Source organism: Chelonia mydas, chromosome 3, assembly GCF_015237465.2.
Source record: "Chelonia mydas isolate rCheMyd1 chromosome 3, rCheMyd1.pri.v2, whole genome shotgun sequence".
Lineage (NCBI taxonomy): Eukaryota > Metazoa > Chordata > Testudines > Cheloniidae > Chelonia > Chelonia mydas.
In genome coordinates this window covers 124,700,949-124,717,411 of record NC_057851.1, presented here as the reverse complement: position 1 = coordinate 124,717,411, position 16,463 = coordinate 124,700,949, and the positions used below count along the sequence as shown (strand labels likewise).

The 16,463-nt window shown below is 42.5% G+C and overlaps 1 protein-coding gene across 3 annotated transcripts in view; it reads left to right on the top strand.

Annotated features, from left to right (window-relative positions):
* WDR27 (WD repeat domain 27) overlaps nt 1-15,918 on the top strand; it is a 193,691-nt gene extending 177,773 nt beyond the window's left edge. Inside the window, exon 25 of one of the 3 annotated variants that reach the window (XM_043543238.1) lies at nt 14,957-15,918. In XM_043543238.1, the coding sequence (XP_043399173.1) occupies nt 14,957-15,004 (48 nt within the window). In that variant the 3' untranslated portion in view covers nt 15,005-15,918. The remainder of the gene's footprint in view (nt 1-14,956) is intronic. The other 2 variants (XM_043543237.1, XM_043543239.1) reach the window with 2 other exon arrangements.
* The last annotated feature ends 545 nt before the right edge of the window (nt 15,919-16,463 follow it).

Below are 16,463 nucleotides of genomic sequence, written 5' to 3'. Positions count from 1 at the left end.
GATCACTTTTCCATGGGGCACTACACAGGTGTGTCCAAACGCCTGAAATCATAGAAAAATTGAAACTGTTCCTCCATTAAGATTAGGTTCACAGTGTTCTCACAGCATCTCCCTTTGAGCCTCAAAAGAATGTCTGTTTACTGTATCTGATGATCCTATTTATTGTTGCAATCCAGGGAGCTGCATACCCTTATTCTGTAAGGTACAAGGGCCACCTAGATGCTTATCCCCTGAACGCTGTAATCCTCATGACAGTGCCTGAAGTCAGGTTGAAGTTGTTTTCTACATTTAATATGAACCGGGAAATACTGTTGCCTGCTATTTTGTCCTAATCCACAGAATTGCATCTGAACTGTTCATCGAAAGGAAATGAACAAATAAGGAAGTTCCATTTTATGCATAGACTTCTGGAACAACAAATAGCTGTGAATATGATGGAAATTAAGGTTAAGAAAGATATACTGTACATACCTTTTGCCACCTGGAATCCTGTTGCCTGGTTATCATCCCCTGTTTGAACTGGTTGCTTGGGACATCACCAGGGATAATCCAGGCTAACAACTTAATGTTGTCATTTGTCTGGTGTTTGTTCCTCCTTCCTTGAACAAATGCAGACAGAATCTAATCAAGACAGTGCTGCGTTACAATGAGGAGAGTCTACCAGTGGAATTTCTGTGCAGTAATTGTAGATATTGTGCTTGGAGGTAAAGGGACTTGGGGAGTTGTGTGTGTGTTCTCTTTGTTCATTGGCTGGATTTCTGCAAGGGCTGTGTGGCTGTTAGGGCACCTGAGCAGGACAGGTGAGAGCACTCTGTTGTTTTGAGTCTGTTTGTGATGGGGCAGAGCTGACCATGGAATCTAAGAATAAAAATCTTTGTCAAGTGAACTCCTAAGCAGGCAAACAGAAGAGGCTAACAGGTATTTTTCTGAGGGAGTTAGCAAAGTAAACTGTAGGAAAAAATTTTCTCGCATGTACAGCTCTACATACCCAGCAATGGAAAAGTTATTGTAACCTGCAAGGGCTGTGCCATGTTCTATTTTTTGTCTGAAGATAGAGACTCCCTATGCACAAAGTACAAGTTGATGGCTGTATTGGAAGAAAAAATCTGAGGTCTCAAGGGCTGTGATTGACCTTGTATAGCATCAGAGAAACAGAAGAGTTCTTGGACAACCAGCTATGGGCAGCACCTCCACGGACACAGTGGGAGAATTAATTGGTTTCAAGGGAACAGGACAGAATGGAAAACAGAGAGGAGAACTGGCAGTTTGTGACAAAATAAGAAAATGGAAGCAGGCGACATTGTGTGCAGCCAGAAGTAGAAGATGGACAGTCTGAGACTGCTGGAGGAAAGAGGACCAGGAGACATTCACTTCATGTAGAGATAGCTTCTGCACTGAGTACCTGAAAGTGATTGGCTGTTTATAATGCACTAGAAGATTCCAGTTGAGAGGAGGAGGAACTGGGATCTCCCTGGGATACACTTGAGGCTGGATGCTCAGCCCAATCCTTGAGGACATCAAACATGCTCAAAAGAAGACCACAGACAGTCTTCATCGGGGACTCAATGCTACTGAGAGTGGATAAAATGTTCAGTAGGGGGCAAAAGAACAGCAGGTTGTGGGCTGTCTTCCTGAAGCAAAGACAATACACATCACTGAGAGACTGAACAGGACTCTGAAGGCTGCAGACAAGGATCTGTTGGTTATGACAGATATTAGCATGAATGACACTGCTTTGGAATACATTCTGCAGATCATTAAAGCTTCAGGGATCTCAGAAGGGGACTGAAGGACAGGAAAATACAGGTGATCTTGGATGTAGTTCCTAGTCCACATTTCACAGGTAAAAAATTGGCTAGATAAGTGCTGTAAGATTAGGGAGGTTTGTGGGGGTGGGGTTGTGGAACATTGGGCCACCTTCTCTGGTGAGAGGAGGATGTATGGCTTGTACAGCTTTGGTCTCAATGCTCAGTCTTCAGGGTAATCTACTGGAATAATTGACAGCTGAAATTGGTAAAATCACTGAATACACCCTACTTAAGAAAGATGTGTAGAAGAGGCGTGGAGTACAAATTCCTAGCAATGGTTACAGATCTAGTACAAGACAAGGATGTTAAAATTATGATGCATGTTCCAGAAAAGATATATGTATCAATAACTGTTTCTGCTCTGTATTCAGAAAGGAAGATGTCTTCCTATCTATGAGATTATGTGTTTGGCTGATAAAGGTAACATAGTGGATCTTCTAGCAGCCTTCTGTAGTGCATTTGATTTAGTCCTGCATGATATTCATTTTTTAAAAAAAATAGCACTGTATAAAATCTGCATCCCTGCATCCCCCTTAAATGAAGTAAGAAGTGGTTAATGGATAGACCTGAAAAAGCAATTGTAAACGGGGAATTATCATCCAATGGCCGTGTTTCTAGTGGGGTCTTGCAGGGATCTGTTCTTGGTCCAGTGCTATTCAATATTTGTGTAAATGATCTGGAAGAAAATATAAAATCATTGCTAGTAATGTTTGTACATGACACAAAAATTGGTGGAGCAGTCAGGTCAGTCATACAGTTTGAACTCAACTGCTTAGTAAATTGGGCTCATTTGAACAACACACATTGCAACACAGCCATATGCAAGGTCATACATCTAGAAACAAAGAATGTAGGTTACACAGGATGGAGGTTGTATCCTGGAAGGTAGGATGAATGAACAGGACTTAAGGGTCATGGTAGATAAGCAATTGAGCATGAGCTTCCAATGCAATGTTGTAGTTATGAGGCTTGAGTACTTGATTAGTATTCTTACCCAAGTTACAATGTGTAATGCCCTCCCTAAGCAGTGGAATATCTAGAAGGAATAGAAAGATGGTATTCCATCTGTATACAGCCACTACTTAGTGAGACAGCTACTGGAATACGGTGTCCAGTTCTGGTGTCCAAATGTCAAAAAAGACGTTAAAAATTGGAATGGGCTCAGAAAAGACCTATAAGGGTTATTTGAGGTCTGGAAAACATACCTGTATAGGGATATTCTTAAGAAGCTCATTCTATTTAGTTTATCCAAGAGAAAGTTAAGAGTTTGACTTGATCGTGATCAACAAGTACCTCTGGGGGAAAGATTTATGATGGTAGACAGCTCTTTAATCTAGCGGAAAATGACGTAATGAAATCCAGTGGTTGGATGTTGAAGTTAGGCAAATTTAAACTGGAAATAAGGCACAGAGTTTTAACAGTGAGGGTAATTAATGATTGGAACAAATTATCTGGGGACATGGTGGATTCCGTATCACTTAGTTTAAATTAGCTGTCTTTTAAAAATATATGCCAAAGCTCAAACAAACTGTGATCTTAATGCAGAAATTACTGCGTGAAGTTCTTTGTCCTGTGTTTAGGATGGAGGTCAGATGAGGTGATCCTAACAGTCCTTTCTGGCCTTACAATTTATGAATCTGTAAGACCTAGCTTTCAAGTCAGCTGCAGATTTCAGAACTAGTGAAATGTTTGTCCTGAAAATAATATATTTTGGCAGCACTGCTTGAGTCATAGTTCAAAGGCAGAATTGAATACATACTTCACATTCATCCAGCACAGACATTAATCATTGGCAGGATGTCCTTTGAAATAGAGTGCTGCAGGCACTGTCATCTTTGTCATTTACTCTCTTCCCCACCCCCCCATTCCCATATGCAGCTCTAGTGTATAATAAATACTAACACAGGATGCCACACTTTTATATTGTTCCTTTAATCACTTTAGTTACCACGATGATGGACAATGTATAAGAATCTGAGAAGAATAGATTAGAAAATGAAGTATTCAAAAGATGATTTGCAAATCTAAACTAATGTACAAACTACGCATAGGGAATTACTGCTTCAGAAACAGAAATGTGCTCACTTCTAGAGTGAACTTCAGCAACTGTTTTAACAATTCTCATTAGTTCTGTGCAGCAGGTTAGGTTAGGAAGTGAAGAGTTATTGATCTGTATGATGCTTCAGAGATGATTTAGGGAGACATAATGGGCCAGATCCTCCGCTGGTGTAAATCAGTGTAGCTCTGTTGAAATCAATGGAGCCAGGCCAATGTACACCAGCTGAGTACCTGGCTAGTGTTCTTACCCAAGTTAGAATGTGTGATGCCTTCTCACTGCTTTATCATGGAGAGAGTGAGTAGGGAAGTGTTATTTATCCTTTCACAGAACACAAGAACTAGGGATCACTCAATGAAATGAATAGGCAACAGGTTCAAAACAAACAAAAGAAATAACTGGGTTCAAAAAAGAATTAGATAGGTTCATGGAATATAGGTCCATCAGTGTCTATTAGCCAAGTTGGTCAGGGACGCAACCTCCATGCTCTGGATGTCCCTACGGGAATGTCTACTTTTCAGTTAAACACCGATGGCTGGCCTGTGTCAGATGACTCAGGTTCTCAGGGCTTGGGTTGCAGGGCTGTTTAATTATGGTGTAACTATTCAGGCTCAGGCTGGAATGTGTGTGTGTTTGTAATGAGGAAATAATCCGAATGAAAGCAATTCTGAATAATTTCAGAAGTACACTGTATCTCCATAATTTATAGCACACACAATAAGCATGTCAGATGTGAAATATCAAAAATAAAATCTGTATTATGCATACCTTCATCTAAAATCAAACAGCTGGAACTTTGTAAAGCCACAAACCTCTAATTTACAGCACCTCCTTTGATGTGGCATCACTATAGAAGGATATTTCTCAAAACCAAACTGTGGTAACACCGAGCTTTCTTTGCAAACTGCATACTGTATTAGGAAGAATTCCAGGAAAATTCTTTGAGCCTTGTAATTAATCTCATGCTCACCTTAATTTTTCCAAAATAAAGGACAGTTAACATCCTTCCACCATTGTGTTCCATCTTTAAGCTTTCTTTACTTTAATATGACCCCTCCATTATAGCCTATCAGTTCCACTGTCAATATCCTAGTTTATTGTACTTCAGCCTGGCCACTATAATCAAATAAGCAGAAGACTATTATGCTTAATTAAGGCCTCTGTGTTTGGGATAAGGAGGAGATGAAATGTTTTCTTCATAAACTATTTGTTTTGTGTAATCTTGAATCCAAGTGATGATTCCTATTTATCTGCTGTAGCTCTTCTTTCAAGTTCTTTCAGGTAAACCTTTTTTGCTGAGTAGAGCAATGTTCTGTACTAATTGTATTTTTATAGAATGGTTTTAATGTAAATGAAATATACAGTGAATACAAAGAAATGTTTACTGGAGAATTGATGTTTACTGAAGAATTGATCTGTCAGTGGATCGCCCCAGGTCCCACTGCTTGCCTGTTGAAGGGATTAAAGTCTATGGCAGTTTTCCCTGAAAATCTTGCTAGTCCAGTGGAGGAATCAAGGTGCTGGAAGGACCCCTCTTAAGATCTTCTTGTATTATAGAGTGGGGACTACACCTATCATCTGCTGATCCATTGGCATAAGTAGGCTTTTCTGAATATCTTGTTCTAAAAGATGCAGTTACCACGCATGTGCCATGCCACTAGGGCGACCAGACAGCAAGTGTGAAAAATTGGGACAGGGGATGGGGGGGGGGGTAATAGGAGCCTATATAAGAAAAAGACCCAAAAATCGGGACTGTCCCTATAAAATCAGGACATCTGATCACCCTACATGCCACACATGCACCTCATGTTCAGCATTCTCTGGCAGATCTGTGTTGGTTGGTTTTCCCCCCAGGCACTCACCAAATCTGAACTCAGGTAATTACTGTCACAGTTGCCTTCTGAACTTTGGGGCCCCTCTTTTGAGTAGGGAAGTCCCAGGATGCACAAATTTGCACCAAAACCCTGTACTTGCACCCAGCAATGAGACTGTAGAACCCAGAAGATTACCAATGGAGTCTTGCAAGACTGGGTGATGTCATGAGCATGGGTAATATGGGGGAGTGGGAATGCAGAAGAGGCTATGAGGGTGGTGGCATTGGGAGAAAGGAAATGAACAGGCATTAGTGGTCATGGTGATGGGAAGTGAGAGAATTTGAATAGGTCTTGTGACGGGGCAAGGCCAGATGGCTGTAGAAAAGTAGTGGGAGATAGATATATTAGCTCCAGGCTAAACAAATCCCTGGTACCAGTAAGTGAAATGGCAGCTGCTCCTGGTCAATTAAGACACCTGGGGCCAATTAAGAACTGTCCAGAAGGCAGGGAGAATGCTAGGTTGATTGGGACACCTGAAGCCAATCAGGGGCTGGCTGAAACTAGTTAAAAGCCTCCCAGTCAGTCAGGTGGGTGGGCATGTCGGGAGCCATGGGAGGAAGTTGTGCTGTTGGAGTGACTGAGTAGTACACACCATATCAGGCACAAGGAAAGAGGCCCTGAGCTAAGGGTGAAGCGGAGCTTGAGGAAGTGAGGGCTGCTGTGGGGGAAGTAGCCCAGGGAATTGCACGTGTCATGTTTCTAAAAGGTCAGCTACCATAGCTGATACTATTAGGGTCCCTGGGCTGGAGCCCGGAGTAGAGGGTGGACCTGGGCTCCCCCCTGCCCCTTTGCCCCCTGATTAATCACTGAGAGTGGGAGACAACAGAGACTGTGCAAGGGAGGGTAGCTTCTCCTCACCTCCCTCGCTGGCTTATGATGAAAATGGCTCAGTAGACTGTGCTGCTTGTCTCTAGAGAGAGAAGGGTTACATGGAGGGTCACAGTGAGCCTCTGAGGCTGGCGAAATCCGCCAGGAAATGCGGGACCCATGGAGGCAAGGACAGAGCTTTGTCACAGTCTGGATAAGCATCCAGTCTTTCCTATATGTCCCCAAGCGAAATCTCTGCTGCACCAATTGAAGTTCTCTCCTCTCATTAATCACATACTACAGATTAGAGAGACAAGGTGGGTGAGGTAATATCCTTTTACTGGACCAACTTCTGTTGATTAGAGAGACAAGCTTTGGAGCTTACACAGAGCTCTTCTTCAGGTCTGGGAAACTAATTCAAAGTGTCACTGTTATATACAATGTTTGAACAGATTGGTTAGCATATGTAGTTAACACATACAAAGGACCATTCAAGGTGAAGTGGCCCATTAACGTGCCTCCAGTCATGGGCAGAGGGAGAAAAGTAGCCGGGGGAGGAGGGAAGTGTTGTTAGTGGTTTACCGATTATTGTAATCAGCCATAAATCCAGTGTCTCTATTCAGTCCATGATTTTGAGTGTCTAGCAAAGTTATGAATTTAAGTTCCCAGGCTTGTCTTTTGAAAGTTTTGTGCAGGTTTCCTTTGAGGATGAGGACTGAAAAGTCAGATACAGAGTGATCGCTTTGTGAAAAGTGTTCGCTCACAGGTGATAGGGTGTTTTGGTCTTTTATCTTTGTCTTTGTCTTTCCTGTGTGAGTTCATTCATTCATTACTTGAGACCAACGGATCACTGATAACGAGATCCTTCAGAGAACTGGTCTACAGTCTATGTGGACTATGCAGGACGTTTTCAGGCTTCGCTGGTTGGGACATGAGCGCATGTCTCAAGATTGTCTGCCAAAGGCAGTGCTCTGTGGCTAACTTAAGAACTGCCTGCAACGCAGAGGAAGGCCAAAGCTCTGATATCGCGACAAGGTCAAGCAAGGCCTCAAGAAATTCAGCAGTCCACTGAAAACTGGGAAAATCCTGCCCACAATCACTCAGTTTGGAGAAGCCAGGTTAAGGCTGATGCAGTCACCATGCAGAGCCATCAGAGAGCCCAGGCTGAGGCCCACAGGTGAGCCAGGAAGCAGAGTATGCTCCAGCCTGTCTGGCAGATGGACCTGTAGCCACTGTGGGAAGGTTTGCCACTCATACATCGGGCTCTTTTCCCATACCATTGGTAAGCACCACTGATGGACCGACTTTGTCACATCTCCTTTCATCTGTCAAGATGTTGGACAGCCAATGATCATCCGAGAGTGTCGGATTTGTCTACTTTCACCCACATAGTTGCTATTGGGACATTTAGAGCACTGGATAAGGTACACCACATGTTGCAATAAGCATGTGTAGGACCTAGGGATCTTGAAAGGTGTTATGGGGGGTGCATTGGTGTATGAAACAATTTTTGTAGTGGGGCTGCTGAAAGCCATTGATCAAAACTGAACCCTGGAGATGGTGGAAACCACTTTAAGCCAGGGGAGTGGCAGCACCCCTAGTTCTAGCACCCCGGGGCAGTTTTGATCATTGTAGCAATGGAGATATGTCTGCAGCCCCTGCCAGAACAACAGATGCAAAACCAGTCATCTCGCTATACCAGCTGAATTTACATCATATCAAAGGACATTGCACATTTGAGTTGCAAGGTTACCTACATTCCACATAAATTTGATATCACCTCACTTTTATTGTTGAAAAACATTTGCATAATCCTGAAACTGAAGTGTTAGTTATTTACACTAAAGGTATGAATCACACATCATTTTAAGTTTTGTGTGTGTGTGGATTGTGCCCCTCATTTGGGTCTGTCACACTTTGTGAGCCTGAGAAATACGCCTCAATCTTTCCAGACACCTTCAGTTTTTCAGTCCTTATCTTGCTGCTTTTCTTCCTGTTAGTGCTTCCATTGCTACTTTTTGTTCTGCTCTTTGTTACTGTTACATTTCCGTGCTGACTGCACATGCAGGAATAATGGGAAGTACTCTTTGATCCTCTGTCTACTGTGAGATTTTTGCTAAAGTAGTTTAAACTACACACTGGTATACATTTGAAGAAGTTTTGTCCACAGAACATTGATTCTTTTGCTTGAATGTTTTGTTCAAAATTTGAATAGATTCTAAATATACTTGAGCATGTTCTCTCATCCCTAATTTTAATAGCTGCCAGTGTCTGGATTCAGAACTATCCAAGGAGCTGTGCCTTGAACACTCAGTAGCCTCCATGATCTATATTAGTACAAACTGCAATTAACTGTACCAAAATGTAGTGAGGTGTTTTATTAATTAAAATGTAGGTATACTCTGAAAAAAGTAACATTCTGTCAAAATGTCATCCTGGGCTCCTCTGTCTTTCCGTGATTTCCACAACAAATGTACTCATTTCACAGATACCTTTTTTTTCTAACTTCTAGCTGTGTAATCTCGTCATAGAGTCTGAAAGTCAAGCTGGGCTCTTTCTGACACACACATGGATCTTCAATGAATCTGCAGTTTTATCTTAATTACAGATCTGTTGATAGAATCCAGGACACACACTTGAAGCTGTATTTTCTGCCTATCGTATGCTTTTTGTAATAAAAGTAGCAAAACTATATATTAATCAGTAAAGTCAACAGAGTAGAGTCTCAATACTCACAGATAGGTCTTTTAAGTAAGGTGTCATTTTTAATATACTGTGTTTTCAGAGTAGAATGATACTTTATGATTTCACTAGGTGACGTTAGGGTAAAATTTGACTTAGGATAAATTTTTCAAAAGTGTTTAAGCGACTTAGGCTACTAAGTCCCTTTTTCATGAGACCTATTGACTTCTAATTAGACTTAGGCTCCTGTATCATTTAGGTGCTTTTGAAAATTTTACCCTTAATCCTAGTACTGTAACACTGGCCAACTTTATAGGAGATTTGATAGAGTATTTTGTATAACTTTTAAAAAAATAATTTCCATGCACCAGCCTGGAAGCAGGAAATGGTGAAAATCTGACAAGAAATCATTCTTTTGTGATTTCTGGAACAATGTCTAGCTCAGTAAGTAGCTGGGCACTACAATGAGGATACCATATAGAATTACCTGAAACAGACAAGAAAACATTGCAGACTCAAGAGGCTTGGATGAGTTACAATTAATCATGTGGACTTCTGATTGCCTACCTGAACTGAACCTCCAAACATGCAGTGGTTTCCTCATTCACTGCTCTTAAAAGGTGCTGTATGGACATACTTGGATACTGAAATCGTCTATTTATCAACAGTCCTGGGAGGACAGACAGAAAGCAGCTATGCAACACTGACATAAATTGTGTCCCAGATACCCCAGTGGTGCTTGGGGTCCATGAAGCTGCAGAGCCCTACAAGAGCCACAGTGCGCAGTGTCATATGGTAAGAATTTCCCCTTCCTCTGCCACTGATTGGCCTGTGGAAGGAAAGGGTGGAGGAGAAGCAACTGGGAGTGTCAACAGGGAAAGCAGAGGATCATCAGGAGTCAGGCAAGGATGCCGAGCACCTATCTTCTCTGCAAGAAGCTCCTTTGGCAGCCACTGGCTTCTTTTAAAGCTTCCTGCCCACCTAAACTGTCTTCCCACTGCACCTCTTAAAACCAGTGGTGGCTCTAGGAACAGCCATACACAGCAGCACATGTGAAGAGGCAACTATCCACCCAGGGGAGTAGCAGAAGTTGGAGGAAGCCTTTTTTAATCTCCCACCAATGTAAGTGGGTTGAGAAACCAAGGGACCATTAAGGAGAGGGCAGAGCCATCAAGGACTTGGGAATGGTAGTGGTAAAGAGAAGAGACAGTGTTGTTAGAGGTATGCGGGGACAAGCAGAATGGGTTAGGATGGGAATTTCTGAAGAGTAATGAAAAGAGTAGAGCATGGAAAGAGGGGATGTCTGTGTTGTGTAGGAAGGGGCACATTACATTTAGTGCTTGGGGACATATAAACAGCATTACATCCCTGAGTGCAAGCTTCCCCCAAGCACCTCTAATGTGCTTCAGTTCTGATCTGGATGCACCATCTTCAAGTGCAAGAGGCAGTTCCGGGTTCACAATGGCACCATGGAGCCGGGCCCATGCTCAGAAGGGGCCCTGGCCTGCTCTGCTTGCACTGTGCCCTGAGACCCCACCAGCCCGCAGGCTCCCAACACTTGCTCCTCTCGGCCTGCCCACCAGCCGGCCGAGGGTTTCTCTTCACCCCCTAGCCCCACCCGCCGGCTCCTCTCTGCTCCCTGGCCAGACCCCAGTGCACCTCTGGCTCTGGACAATCTCTGCTTCCCATCACCTGTGGGGCCTCACCTGTCTCCCTGGAGCTGAGCTACCTGGGATTGGTGCAGGAGCATGGCCAGTCTCAACCAGTTGTGCGGGGCGGGGGGGAGGAGTGTGGGGGGCTTGGCTGGGCCCCTCCAGGCAAGTGGGTCCTGAGGGAGCCCGTCTGGGACAGGCCCTGGCCTGGCTGATCACACCACTCCCAAGGGGTGGGAGCAATTCACACCCCGGGACCAGCCCTCGCTGCAGCTGGCGGCTCAGCCCGCCAGACACAGTCGCCTGCCAGAGGCCGGTGAGTGCAGCTGGGAGGCAGGGTGTGGAGGAGGGTCGGGGGGCTGGGCAGGGGTGGTGTTGGCCAGGGCGCTGTGCATTTGTGGGAGGATCTGGGGTGTGTGTGATGGGCACAGCAGGCCCGGGGGGGGGGTCCTCTGGTCTTACGGAATTGGAGGGGGAGGGTGTTCCAGTGTTGGGCGGGGGCATGTGTGGCATGGCATGGCTTGCCCCTGAGGGGAAGGGGTATGCTGGCAGCACAGGGCCAGGCAGGCCACTGTGCGTCTGGCAACTGCTGGTTTGTAAATAGTGCCCTCGCACTGGGCTGGGCGGAGCAGGGCCGTCCCTGCCATACCATGTCCCTGGCCAGCCCCTCGCTCTGGGGACTGACCCCCCTACCCACACCCGCGCCATGCTCCATTGCCCCTTGGGGGCCCACAAATATGTTTGGCACCAGGCCCACAAAAGGTTAATCCGGCCCTGACAAGAAGAGTTCAGTCTCCGTACCCATTCCATCCTTGGCCTGTCTGCTGAGACTGCCGATGTGGTTGCCAATTGTGAAGTGGGACTTTGTCTACACTGGTAACTGGAGTGAGGCCACCAAACTCAATTTATATAGGCTGCAGTAAAGAGGACAGATGGTAACATCTTTTGCTCTCTTCCAATGTGGATTGGGTTCAAACTAGTGAGCAGTGTCTCCAGATCCCCTTTCCAGTTCTTGTGTCAGCCAGTCCCTGCCTACCAGTTGTGCTAATGTACACCAGCTGAGTGGAAATGCCATTTAAATGCCAGTTTTGTGGTAGTTTGCATAAATTAATTCTCTTATGAGAATAAACCAGATCTCAATCAAACGTGACTCATGAATACAGACTCTTGATCTCGCTCCAGCCCTGTACATTTTTTCCAGCCCTGTACAAATCTTCTTTCAGCTGCTGGCTCAAACTTGGCAGCTTTGTAGTAAATAGTGTTGCATTTTTAGTCATTGTTTATGAAACTATAAGGATTACATGGTGTGGGAGGTCAGGGAGGTAGGAAGGGGAGTGCACACATGGAAAAATAATTTTCTTGTTGACATTTGGAAATGCCTGCAGAAGCTTAGACCAGCAATACTTTTTTCATCTAAACTGCACAAAATTTAGCCTCACTGGGGAATTTGGAGAACTAGTCTCTAATTCTTTTAAGATCGTTCACGTGCTGGGATGAAATTCTCCGTCACTGGCTTGTCATATCCTTCAGCAATGGAATGTAAAACTGGAAAACAGCTCAGTTGCATGGCAGACTCAGCCTAAAGGACTTTTTTTCCCAGCCCTGTGTTTGCAAATAAACCATTTTGCTGCATAAGTAAACATCAGTGTTGATTGAAAGAAACTGTTGGAATTTCAAAATCTTTTTACTCTCAAAAGCTGTGTGGTTTTTGTCAATGAAAATAGAGGAGGTTTATAGAAAGAGTGTCAACTCTTTGAAACTGATCAATCCTTCCAATTTAGGTATACCCTGCAAAGTTATTCTAAAACTGTATTATGATGTTTCTTGTTTATTGCCTTTGAATAATTCAATATCAAGTTCAGTCAGTTTGACATTTTTGTGTAGCTGCTGGCCTTGAAAGTGAAACTGGTTTCTTTCTGGTTCATACATCATCACCAGCAATAAGAATTCTTCAGTTAGATTCTATTCTACTGAATGGTTAACTTAATCCTATCTCAAACTCCTGGAGCTAAGTTGGTTCTGCAGTGCTGACAAGAGTAAATTATAATAATAGCATATTGTGTTATTGTCCTACATCATATAGCACCATACTATTATCGCATTCATTACCATAGTACCTAGGAGCCCCAATTATGGCACATAAGGAGCAGGACACCATTGTGCTAGGCATAGGACAAAGAACACAGAACAAAAAGATACTCCCTGCCCAAAGAGCATATAATCTAAGTGTAAAACAAGAAATAACAGATGGCTACAGGCAGATGGAGAACAGTGAGACATATTGGTCAACGCCATAGGCAGTAAGAAAAGGAGGACTTGTGGCACCTTGGAGACTAACACATTTATTTGAGCATAAGCTTTCGTGAGCTACAGCTCACTTCATTGGATGCATGAAAGCTTATGCTCAAATAAATGTGTTAGTCTCTAAGGTGCCACAAGTACTCCTGTTCTTTTTGAGGATACAGACTAACACGGCTGCTACTCTGAAACCTGCCATAGGCAGTGGTATGCATTATGTGTATTAAAAAAATCATGAGATCTCTGCCCTGAGGATTTTACAATTTATATTCAACATATTACAACATGGGAGGGTAAGAGGATATGTGGGAGGAAGAGGGCTAGAACAGACAGATAGTTTATATTACTTGTCGTCGTTCCAACATTCAGATACAGAAGTAGAGAGGGAACCAATGGAGACTTTCAGAAGGCTGTTGGAGTGGCAGGTAAAGCATATGATTTTAGAAGCAACATGCTGCATAGGTTTAAACGGTGTGGTGTGTTTTGAGCTTGCAGCAGTGAAGATGACAGCAGATTAGGGCAGTAGGCATGGAGACAAGGGCAGATTTTGGCCATGTTATATAGGAAGACATAATAAGATTTAGCAATAGACAGTATAGAAAGAGAAGGAGAGATTGAGGTCAAAGGACAACAAAGATGTGAACCTGGATGACAAGAATAGTGAAATTATTGATGATGGTTGAAGAGGAAGAGAGAAGTGAGGATTTCCAGAGGATGCTTTATGTTCGCCATGTTTGGTTTGACATTCATGGAGATGCAATAGAGAGTAGGTCATAGATGAGGAAACTAACAGAAGAAGGCATGGGTATAGAATAGATAAGGGAGTCTTTAGTGTAGAGGTGGTGGTTGAAATCATGATAGCGGAAAAGGATGCTGAAGGACAGGGAGAAGAGAAGACAACCAAAGTTAGAGCCTTGAGCCATGTCACTTGTCCAATCATGAGACAATAGTGACCTTGGTGAGAGCAATCTTGATGGATTGCTTAGAGCACAAGCTACAGTGTAGATTATAGACTATTAGATTTTTGTCATTCAAATCAGCAGATATGACTCTGGATACACAACCGGTGTAGATCTCTTGAATACCAGGTGCCATTTGTACATCACTTTTCTGACCACAGCTGCGCTTCAAGGTTCTGTTTATGCAATTGTAGAATGTGCTGTGTACTCTGGTTTTATTACCAAGGAGAGGATGACAGTGAGGAATAAATGTAGAGCTCTTAAATGCACATCTTTTAAAGTATCTTTTCTGTAAAAAAAAAAAAAAAAAAAAAAGTTTGTTCCTTTTTTAGTGTTCTTTCAGCTAGAGGAAATCTTTATACTGCATTTAACACCAGTGAAAATTAGTTCATGTGCAAAACGTTCATTTGTACCTTTATTAATACTGAGTGCTTTCCTTTATCATTTGTTACAGCTCTTTCATTCACTCACCACTTTTAGTATTTCACAGCCACACCCCCTACCTGTTTGATTTTTCTGCATGGTTTATATATATATAATTTGGTTTTCCAACTGTTCATGTGGAAACTGATTTTGCACCAAACTTGAAAATAGCCAATTGGGGAAAAAATCCAAATAAAAATGGAATTTTCAGACTAGCTTGGATTAATTAAACCTGTATCTTAAACTGTTTTAAAAATGAATTCTGGACCTCTAGCTATTGGAGTAGCTTAAATACTTCCTAAATGTATTTAATTCATGTCACTGCTCATCTAAGAAAACTTCACTCACTGAAAAGAACTCCATTGAAGCCATGTGTTCTTTTCTTTTTGAACTACAGCTCACCACAGCCACCTTGGATGGCAAACTCCAGTTGTTTCTACCTTGATGCTTGCCAGCCTGTGGAACACTGGCCCTGGTGCTCTGGAAATAACAGCTTGCTGAGAGAAAGGAGATTGGCAACTGTGCAAGCCGCAAAATATTCCTTTTTAAACTACAGTTTTTCAGATGATTTTTACCTTCTGTAAGTTCATCAAACTGTGCTCACAACTTTATTACTCTGTAGAAATAATGTCACTTACATTGGAAAAATAAGGAAAAGATACAGTGTGGTACAATTGTACTCATTCAAGCCCCAGTACAGCAAAGGCTTAAGGATTGATGTCAATGGGATACTCAGATGCTTAAAGTTAGTCTCTTATCTGTAGATTGGTGACACGGTTAAAAGAGAAAGTGATCCAGTTTTAAAGCTAAAATATAAAAGCTGCCTATAACTAAAGACTTGAAATGGTCTTAAAAAAAGAGTGAGTTCCTCATTCTTCATGAAATGATATTAGGAGTCATGTTGGTCCCTTGTTTATATGTATGCAACTCCCATGAGGTTAATGGAAGTAATTTGGGTATAGCAGAATTTGGTCCTCATTACTGAGACAATCTGATTCACATCCATTTAATTGCATTCTGTTATCTCTTGTACAGCATTCTGTTAAGTTGTTAGGGGTGGGGAAAAGACTTTTATTTTAAAGGCTTTGTCTTAACAAAGCTAACTTGATACTTTAGTTTGGTAATTTACTTATGTTTACTTTTATTGTGACAGTCGAGGTGTGCCCCCCATTTCTAGAAATAGAACATTTGAAAAGTATTGAAGTAGAAAATTAGTTCTGGGAGAAAGCTTTTGGGGTTGTTTTTTTGTTTTGGTTTGGCTTGTTTTTTTGTACAATTTCTAGCTATCTTTGCCCTAATCTTTGAAAATTGTGATGTTGGATATTGTTTTGAATAATAAACCGGTGTTCGAATCATTCATCATCTGTCTGTTTAAAAATGGGGAACATCTAAGACTGCGGGCCTATGTTTATCTGAGTTGTGTGATGCTGAGAAAACTCTACCCTTTTATATGGACTGTGGCGTCAAGCCAACCAAACTTATCAGGACAAAGGATCATTAAGTCTTATAAAACTCCTTTACTCTTGTCAGCTCACTTGTCTTTAGCTGGCCAATTACATACAGCTGAACTTGCTTCTCAGACCTTTTGCTACCTTTTCATTAGGGGCCACAAGGGAAGAAACCTGGGATTTCTGCACTGCCTACACAGATGAATAAAGCTCAGCAATGTAACAGATGCACCCTTTTACAGGGATCTTTTTCAGTACCGTAAGAGAATTGAATTCAAAAAGTGGGTGACACCCCCTTGGTGTTATGCACAACACTTATGTTCATTTAGTATAAGAAGGTTGATGTTTTAATTACACAAAAGTCTAGATTCATTTAAGGTTTCTAGATTCCATTGATTCTGTGCTCTTGCATATAAGCTTTAGCTGCTTCTTGAAGAGCTAAGCCATACACTTACT